General features: G+C 37.4%; 1 protein-coding gene across 4 annotated transcripts in view; it reads right to left on the bottom strand.

Moving 5' to 3' along the window:
- Positions 1 to 4,096: 4,096 nt before the first annotated feature.
- NUP107 (nucleoporin 107) overlaps positions 4,097 to 10,068 on the bottom strand; it is a 51,220-nt gene continuing 45,248 nt past the window's right edge. For all 4 annotated transcript variants that reach the window (XM_059683545.1, XM_059683548.1, XM_059683547.1 and 1 more), the window contains 4 exons: positions 8,341 to 8,466; positions 6,945 to 7,058; positions 4,997 to 5,164; positions 4,097 to 4,436 (listed from right to left, as the gene is read on the bottom strand). In XM_059683545.1, the coding sequence (XP_059539528.1) occupies positions 4,329 to 4,436; positions 4,997 to 5,164; positions 6,945 to 7,058; positions 8,341 to 8,466 (516 nt within the window). In that variant the 3' untranslated portion in view covers positions 4,097 to 4,328. The remainder of the gene's footprint in view (positions 4,437 to 4,996; positions 5,165 to 6,944; positions 7,059 to 8,340; positions 8,467 to 10,068) is intronic.

The raw sequence follows: 10,068 nt of genomic DNA, 5'->3' as shown, positions 1-10,068 counted from the left end.
AAGTTAATTAGGCAAAGTCTAAAGTCTACCTTTCTTAACATGGTCTTTCTGATATGCTTTTTTTCCTATCAAGCCACCAAACTCTATCATACTGTGTTATGTGCCTTTCCATTGTATACTTATATTGCCATCCTCCCTTCCAGTTTGGACCTACAGACCTCTACCTGATCAAGGATTTATCATGTTTACCCTCACCTGTTTTCCAATGAAAAGCCTAGGCTTTAATTAGCCTATCTTTATTGTCTCCTTGTGATTATAGATTTGGACTGATAATCTTAGCATGGATGATAAGTTTTTTTTTATCATTCCTCTATTTCTTATACTGTATTTTGAAAATAGTTAAACTATGAACTCATAGTTTAAAATATCCAGTTAACCCATTTTTGACACATTCAACGAGTTCCATGCCCTTTTCACTCCCCAAATAAAAGCTAGTTTATAAGAACCAGTGTGTTGTTTCCCAAGTCCGTCATGTCATCAGGCTAAAAATAACAATAATTTTTTTGTTGTTGTTGTTTTTTAACAATAATTTTTAAAGTCCACTTATTTGTTCTGTCCTTAGTGCAATTGTATTATGTTTCTAAGTTAACTATTAACAATATACATAACTTGACATCATTAAAAAAAAAGTTAAAAATATCTAGCAAATTCTAACTGCCTGTTGGGTTAGGTCAGTGGTTGGCAAACTGTGGCCCCTTGAGTGTGACTCTTCCACAAAATACCATGTGCAGGCGCGCACGTACAGTGCGATTGAAACTTCGTGGCCACACTCAAGGGGCCAAAGAGCTGCATGTGGCTCACGAGCCGCAGTTTGCCGACCACTGGGTTAGGGTTACAATACTGTCATTCAAGGCCTCCCTTAGTCTGATGCCATCTTTGATTCTGTCATTCAAGGCCTCCCTTAGCTGATGCCATCTTTGACATTCATCCAATTTCCCAGTTTCAGACTTTTACCTCTCCAGGCTGATTTAGTTGGTAAGTGGCTTTATTTCCTTCAGCGAAGCACAGGAGCCCTAACCCTTATCAACCTGAAATGTGATTATCTTACTCTCATTTTTACATGTTGAAAATAGAGGTTCATGGATGTTTTCTTGCGGCTAAAATGGGATGAGGATAAGGTTCAAACCCAAATTTCTCTGGCTCCCTAACCCATTTCCTTCCTTTTTGTTATGGAAAAAATGCAAACTTGTGCAAAGTTAAAACAGTGTGGTAAGCCCACTTGTACCTGTCACTTGGTTCCACCAACTGCCATTCTTGTTTCATGTATACTCCCCACCCTTCCATTCAGTTTTTAAAAGGTAAATTTATTAACTCTTAAACTGTACAATTTTAAAAAAATATATTTTATTGCTTTTTTACAGAGAGGAGGGGAGAGGGATAGAGAGTTAGAAAGATGGATGAGAGAGAAACATCGATCAGCTGCCTCTTGCACACCCCCTACTGGGGATGTGCCCGCAACCAAGGTATATGCCCTTGACTGGAATCGAACCTGGGACCCTTGAGTCCGCAGGCCGACGCTCTATCCACTGAGCCAAACCGGTTAGGGCAACTGTACAATTTTTAAAGTATGTTTTTTAATTGATTTTTAGAGAGAGAGGAAGGGAGAGGGATAGAAATATCCATGAGAGAGAATATCATCGATCGGCTGCCTCCTGCACACCCCTTACTGGGAATTGAGCCCACAATCCAGGCATATGCCCTGACTGGGAATCAAAGTGTGACCTCTCAGTTCCTGGGTCTGAGCTCAACCACTGAGCCATACCAGCAGGACAAATTGTACAATTTTTGACAAATGGATGCACCAATGTAATCCACACCCCTTAAGCTATAGAACATTTCCATCACCACACAAAACTCCCTAAATTCCTGCCCACACCCAAGAGGAAGCCACTGTTCTAATTTTTTCACCAGTTCTAGAACTTCATATAAATAGATCATACAGTATGTACTCTTTTTGTGTCTAAGTTTTTTTGTTGAGATCAATTCTTTCCTTTTTATATTGCTAAGTAGTACTATTTTTGTGTGTGTGTGTTTTCATTCACCCGAGGATATGTTTTTCATTGATTCTACAGAGAGGAAGGGAGAGAGAGAGAGGGAGGGAGGGACACACACACAGAGACATGGATGTGAGAAACATTGAGAAGTTGCTATGCATCCTGGCCAGGGATTGAAACCACAACCTGGGTGTGTGCCCTGATTAGGAATTGAACCTGAGAGTCTTTAGTGTATGGGACAATGCTTAACCAAGTGAACCACACCGGCCAAAGTAGTAGTACTGTTTTATATAAATACTAGAGGTCCGATGCACAAAATTCATGCAAGAGTAGGCCTTTGCAGCCCTGGCTTCATCAGGAAGGTCGTCCGGACAGTCATTCCGCTGTTTGGTTGATTTGCATATTATTCTTTAATTATAGATTCCACAATTTGTTTAGTCATTCTCCTAATGACAGTATATGGTATAAAGTGGGGGTCAAGTTTATTTTCCATATAGATATTCTGTTGTTCTGTCACAATTTCTCAAACTCCACCCAAATTTTTCATTTTGAAAAAATTTAAATCTATAGAAAAGTTGAGACTAGTATAATAAACATTCTTGTGCCCTTCCTGTAGATTCACTAGTAAGCATTTGGCTGTATTTGCTTTATTTTTGTAGACTTTTATTTTAAAGCCTAAACCATTTAAAATTAAAGTGTAGACTTCATGACCTTTCATTTATAAATATTTCAGCATGCATCTCTCCTACCTAGCCACAATACCATTATCATACCTAAGAAAATTAATATTAATTGAATCATCCCAACTAAAATGCAATCTATTTTCTGGCTGGAATTTTGATGGGAATTATGTTAAACCTGAATATCAGTTTGAGAAGGGCTATCTTGACCATGTTGAGTGTTCTAGTTAATGAATGTGCCTCTCCGTTTATTTCACCCTTCTTTGGTTTCTTTCATCAGTATTTTGTAGTTTTCAACATACAAATCCTATACATGTTTTGTTAGATTTACTCTTGCTTATCAGTTCATATGGCTCTATCTCATTTTAAAATGGATACATAGTAAGATATAAAAATTAAAAGGTTTTGATAAGTAAATATTCTCATCTTTGGATCACTTTCGCTAGAAAGCGAGGCAGGGTCCATGTCTCTATTATGATCAACAGTACACTGCTATCTGCTTTAGGTTCAGGAGGAGTACCAATAGCCATTTCTGATGTAAGCCAGAATGACTCAAACTTAGCTATTTAGAAATCACCCATAGCTTCATTTAAAAAATACAAATTCTATGACCCCATTCCAGGCTTCCCGAGCCCAATATCTCTAGAGCTGGCACCTATAAATACATATTTAACAGTTCCTCAGGAGATTCAGATGATTAGCCAGTTTGGGTAGTTATTAACCTAGACCGTGTTTCCTATTAGACGCACATTGTCTCTTCCTTTCTTCCTGCACTGTAGTCAATGTGGCACACTTGCCGATTCATAAACATACGGTGCTACTCTTTCTCGGTCTTGCTCATACCGCTTTCCTACTCTATAGTGCCTCACCCTTCTTGTGCTTTAACTTTGCTTTTGCAAATTGAGTGCATTACTCAAATCCCAGCCCAAATGCTACTTCCTCGGGGACCTTTTAGCTGGAAGTAGTTTCTTCCTGCTCAGATTGGCTGTATATCCTAATGGCATTTACAATGTATATTGATTGTCTTTCCCTTCCTAAAAGGCTGAATTAGATTTTATTCATTTTGCATTCCTCAAGTCATTCAGTTTACTGTGTGCTGGGTCCCACACCAAGTCTGTACAAGTGCCATTTCAGTGGCAGGCTTGCTGAGAGTTACTAAACTGAAAATGTCTTCAAAGTAAAGAAAACAATAACTTAATATTATTTTAGAAAACATTCTTCCTCTATTCATCTTCTTAGCTGTACTATTTAAAGAAATACTAAATTTTATGATGAGAAATTACATACCTGGCTTAAATCTACTTTCCACCCTCTTCATAATTTTAAGATACCAGAGTACTTATGATCATAGGGAAAAAATGGAATAGGAATGTTAATTACTTATTATATAATAGAAACAATCCTGGAATTTCTAAGAAAAGATTTTAATTTTTACATAATTTTATTAATAAACACAGGGAAATACTGATATAATACACTAAAATTTCAGTGTCACCATAATATTCTGAAAAGTACAAAATTCAAATGTCTACATTTTAAAAACATTTCTCCCCATGATAATGCAAAAGAAAAGCCCCAGTAATTACAAATATGTATATTTTACAAAAAACTCCATTTACCATGGAAATTAGTAAGATTACACAGAGTAGATGAATTATGACTTAATTTCATATCCTAATGGGTCAAGTCCCTGGTCGAGAAGCATCAAAGAGGATTCTCTTAACTTCTGTAGCAATTTCCTTAGTTCTTCCTTAGAAAATACCTGATTTTTAAAAAAGAGAAAAATGTTAAGAATGAGAACAAAGAAGAGTAGGAACTTATAGTCAACTAATCAACCTGATTAGCTTAATACAAGAAGAAATTCCTTTTTAATATTTATGTAGCCAGAGGCCAGTACATTAGCATGGTTAGGAATTTCAAAGCTGTTTCTCTGAGCCAGTCAATATACCCCTAACTCAGCCGTGGGCAAACTACGGCCTGCGGGCCGGATCCGGCCTGTTTGAAATGAATAAATCTTAAAAAAAAAAAAAAGACTGTACCCTTTTATGTAATGATGTTTACTTTGAATGTATATTAGTTCACACAAACACTCCATCCATGCTTTTGTTCCGGCCCTCCGGTCCAGTTTAAGAACCCATTGTGGCCCTCGAGTCAAAAAGTTTGCCCACCCCTGCTCTAACTGCTTAGGAATGTATACATATTTTGAAAAAAACAAAACAAAACAAAAACGGGCACAATCATTAAAATGAGACTATTTAAGAAAATCTAAGTATAGCTGACCAAATCACTAAAATTTAAAAGCGCAGATGCTCTAGAACTTACCAGATACAGTTTGTGGCGCTCAGAGGATACCATATCGGCTAACTGCAGGCATTCCTGATATTGACCTGTATTGTGCAATATGGTGTGAAGCAGAAAACACAACATTGGCAGACAAAGCTTTCTCAGTAGAATCATCTGATGTGTTCTTTCATGGTCTTCTTCAGCATCCTACAGACAGACATTAAGTAGTCATAAAGTTGTTAAAAATGACTACCTTTCAAGCATCCTGTCCAGATATCTTCCAGGCAGAAGTAACCTTTTTATTTCCGGAATTTACAGAATACTCAATTGGTGTGTTTCTCATGGCATTTAGTACTTTTATAACTGATTCTCAACCCAGCCTACACATTAAAGCTTTCTAGACAGTTAACAAAACAAAACAAAAACCCAGCCCTGCCTTAGACTAATTAAACTAGAAACTCTGGGTGTATAACCAAGTAGTTTTTAAAAGCTTCCCAGGTCATTTAAATGGACAGCTCAGAGGTGAGAGCCACTGCTTTACATATGTACTAGAGGACTGGTGCACAACATTCATGCACTCGGGGAGAGTGGTGGTGTCCCTCAGTCTGGACTGCGCCCTCTAGCAGTCCGGGAGCCCTTGGGGGATGTCCGACAGCTGCGGAGGTGAAGGGAGAGGCTCCCACCATCACCGCTGAGCTCGCCAGCCATGAGCCCGGCTTCTGGCTGAGCGGCACTCCCCCTGTGGGAGATCACTGACCACCAGGGGGCAGCTACTGCATGAGTGTCTGCCCCCTGGTGGTCAGTACGTGTCATAGCAATCGGTCGTTCCGTCATTCGGTCGATTTGCATATTAGCCTTTTATTATATAGGGTTACTCATACTACTAAGACTTATCTTTGTATCCCTAAACTAAGTTGAACACATGTATAATTAAAAATTTTGGTCCAGGCCCTGGCCAGGTGGCTCAGTTGGTTAGAGCAGTGGTCGGCAAACTCATTAGTCAACAGAGCCAAATATCAACAGTACAACGATTGAAATTTCTTTTGAGAGCCAAATTTTTTAAACTTAAACTATATAGGTAGGTACATTGTTATTAACTTAATTAGGGTGCTCCTAAGGGTTAGGAAGAGCCACATAAAGGGGCCAAAGAGCCACATGTGGCTCATGAGCCGCAGTTTGCCGACTATGGGGTTAGAGCATTGTCCTGATATACCAAGTTTTGGGTTCAATCCCTGGTCAGGACATATACAAGAATCAACCAATGAATGCATAAATAAGTGGAACAACAAATCAAAGTTTCTCTCTTCCCCCGAGTGAACATATTAAATATGAAGAAATAGTTTACCCAAGAGTCAAATATTTCCATTCTCTAGCTCATATTTTTAGTTTAGGTTTAAATTATGGGATGTTCAGTTATAAGAATAAAGGTTATATAAGAAGTATAGATGCTCCTATTCAGAAAAAAAAAAAAAAAAAAAAAAAACTTAAAAAAACAAAATAAAAAACTTTTGCCTGACTGGTTTGGCTCAGTGGATAGAGCGTCGGCCTGCAGACTGAAAGGTCCCAGGTTCGATTCCGGTCAAGGGCATGTACCTTGGTTGCGGGCACATCCCCAGTGGGGGCTGTGCAGGAGGCAGCTGTTCGATGTTTCTCTCTCATCGATGTTTCTAACTCTCTATCCCTCTCTCTTCCTCTCTGTGAGAAAATCAATAAAATATATTTTTTAAAAATAAAAAAAAATAAAAAACTTTTGCCCAACCAGCATGGCTCAATGGTTGAATGTAACCTCTGAACCAGGAGATCGATCATGATTCCATTGCAGGTCAGAGCGCATGCCCGGCTTGCAGGCTCAGTCCAGGAGGTAGCCAATCAAGGATTCTATCATTCATGTTTCTATTGCTCTCTCCCTCTCTGAAATCAATAAAAATATATTTAAAAAAACAAACTTGTTTTTTGCTTTTAGCTACAAACAATACACATAGCTTACCTCTCTAACATCTACCATCCAGCCTCCATCAACAAACAACAGGACATTATACATTTTTTCCTTCACGTCAGCAGTTAGGGCATCCAAATGCCCTTTCCAAATACCATAATCCATCTGCAAAACAAACATAAGGCAGATATATCGTGGACGAAAACCACTAAATAATGTATTTGTAAAGTACAGACAGGAATATATATGTGGAACATCACTCACAAGCAGCGATTTTCAACCTTTTTCATTTCACAAAACACATAAACCAATTACTAAAATTCTACAGCACACCAAAATTACAGTTTTTGCCCATCTGACAAAAAAAGAGTATAATTTTGATTGATTTACCAAAAAAAAAAAGTTATTACTATTTTTGCTCCAAAGTGACTTTTTAAAGTCAAAAATCAGATGCCTAGCCTGGCCAGTGTGGCTCAGTGGTTGAGTGTCGACCTAGAAACCAGGAGGTCACCATTCTATTCCTGGTCAGGGCACATGCCCGGGTTGCAGGCTTGATTCCCAGTGTGGGGCGTGCAAGAGGCAGCCAATCATGATTCTCTGTCATCATTGATGTTTCTCTATCTCTCTTCCTTTCTGAAATAAAAATATATTTTAAAAAAATCAGGTGCCTATACTTGTATATAAGGATTTCTAATACCAAGTACTAACCAATCAGTCCTAGCTGTGTGGCCCAGTTGGTTGGAGCATCATCCTGTACACCAAAAAAGGCTTCAGGTTTGATTCCTGGTCAAGGCACACACCTAGGTTGTGGATTCCGTCCCTGGTCGGGGCACGTATGAGAGGCAACCAATCGATGTTTCTCTCTCTCTCAAATTAACAAACATATCCTCAGGTTGGGATTTAAAAAAAAAAAAAAGAATTAACCAATCAGATGCAACCTTATTATGCAACATGATCAATAAGATACAACTCTATTATATGACCTATATATTTATGATTCGAAACAGGGCATTCACACCAGATGGCCATTGTTGGGTTGGCTGTTGTCATTTTTTCATTTGACAATTTAAGGAAAGAGGTCAGTGCCCCTGACTAAATAGTTAGGTATTGCAGATTTTAAAAATTCTTGTGGCACACCTGTTGAAAATCACTGTTTTAAATTGTTGACATTCAGTTAGCCAAATGTAAAAATAAACATCAACAGGCTGCAGTTAAATAAAACACTAAAATAATAGCTTTGTACATGAACATTACTGTCACCTGAAGGTAGGTTTCAGGTCTATTTAATTCTCTACAGAAAGTTTTCTTTTTTTTTTTTTCAAAGTAGAACACAAACAGCAAGATCATCTGTTATAATAGGAATATAGTTGTTGAAAAATGACCTCTTTAAGTATACAGCATGTGTTGTTAAGGTGCAATACACAGGTTTTAGCTATAGTCAACTTACTTCATATTTCTTTTCTTTGTGCTCATGAGCCGTTTTCTCAATGAAGGTTGGTTGAGGTATCAAACTAGGTTTTTGTGGGGCTGAATTCATATGTTTAAACCACTCATTAAAGGTTTCATGGGCTTCCTAAAAATGAAATAAAATAGAAAAATACAAAAGAAGTTTTCACATATGTTCAACAGTTTTTCAAATTTGGTTCTTAGAAATAATTTTGCAGCATCAAAAAATAAAACTTTAATATTTACTTTTTATGCAAAATAATCATTGGAATAAATGTTTTGTTGAGTGACAAACACTAGTAAGGTTGATAGTATACTAGTAGCCCGGTGCACGAAATTCGTGCACATTAAAAGGGAATTAATTGCCCTAACCGGTTTGGCTCAGTGGATAGAGCATCAGTCTGCGGACTCAAGGGTTCCAGGTTCAATTCCAGTCAAGGGCATGTACCTTGGTTGCGGGCACATCCCCAGTAGGAAGTGTGCAGGAAGCAGCTGATCAATGTTTCTCTCTCATCGATGTTTCTAACTCTCTATCCCTCTCCCTTCCTCTCTTTAAAAAATTAATAAAATGTATTTTTTTTTAAAGGGAATTAATTAGCAGAGATATTTTAATATTGCTATTTGCCCTTTCTCTATAATAGAAGTGTGAGAGATAAAAAGGAAATTAGTAAAATGTATATGAAAATAATAAATTTATTAATAAATAAACAGTAACAAAAGGATATAACAACAACAGAGGCATGATATAAAAACGACAAAAACATGATATGAAAACAACAACAAAATGATAGGAAAACAATAAAAACATGATATAAAAACAACAGTGATGCAAACAATGACTGATAAAGTGACTAAACTTATTCTAATATCTCCCTGTACAACACATTAAGAGTGAAAACACTTTCAGAGTGCTTGACTAATTTCCCTTGTGATGAAGTACTTAGAACTTTAACTGTAACATCACATGCGCTTCAAACTTGAGAGAAAGCAACATATAACTGACCATGTGCAAAAACGGGTTCAGGTAGGAATATGCCTACTTTATCTAGTTTGTCCTTGTGATTTATTAATAGTCATCACAAATGCTGGCATCACAGGAAACCGTTGTCAAATCAATTTAAATGAGAGGCCATTGTCAGATGGGGACAAATTAATTCTTGGAATCAGAACAGCCTCTCCCTCTGCAGATCCTGTTAATACTTCAGTTTCGATAATGTTAGGTCATAATCTTTTGGTAATAAATCTGGTACCATTACAAAGACCCCATTTACTATTGAGATTTTTCAATAGCATGATAATTGCACCCACTTTCAATTTTAATTTATGACACAACATTCCCGAAGGAGTAATACTGTTAAAGAAATTCGATGGGAAAATTTTCCTTTTCAGCATCATCTGTGGAATCAATGGAATCATCACTCAAATATGTGTGAAAATCTCCATCGAGTATATCCATATTTTCTTCATTTAATTTTTGAACATGATCATTTTTTGGACAAAGAATTGCATGTTTAGATATATTTGTAATATTATCTATAGCAGTGGTTCTCAACCTTGGCTGCACATTAGAATCACCTGGGAATCTTTTTAAAATCCTGATTCCTGGGCCTCATCCTCCGGATATTGTTTCTTTGTTATGGGGTGGGGCCACAACATTAGTAACAAAGAAACAGAATTAAAACTTTATTGCGGGGAGCCGCTACAGTGTTTTGGACAGGCTCAAGCCTTG

This window comes from Myotis daubentonii, chromosome 2, assembly GCF_963259705.1.
Source record: "Myotis daubentonii chromosome 2, mMyoDau2.1, whole genome shotgun sequence".
Classification (NCBI taxonomy): Eukaryota; Metazoa; Chordata; class Mammalia; order Chiroptera; family Vespertilionidae; genus Myotis; species Myotis daubentonii.
This window is presented reverse-complemented; position numbering and strand designations above follow the sequence as displayed.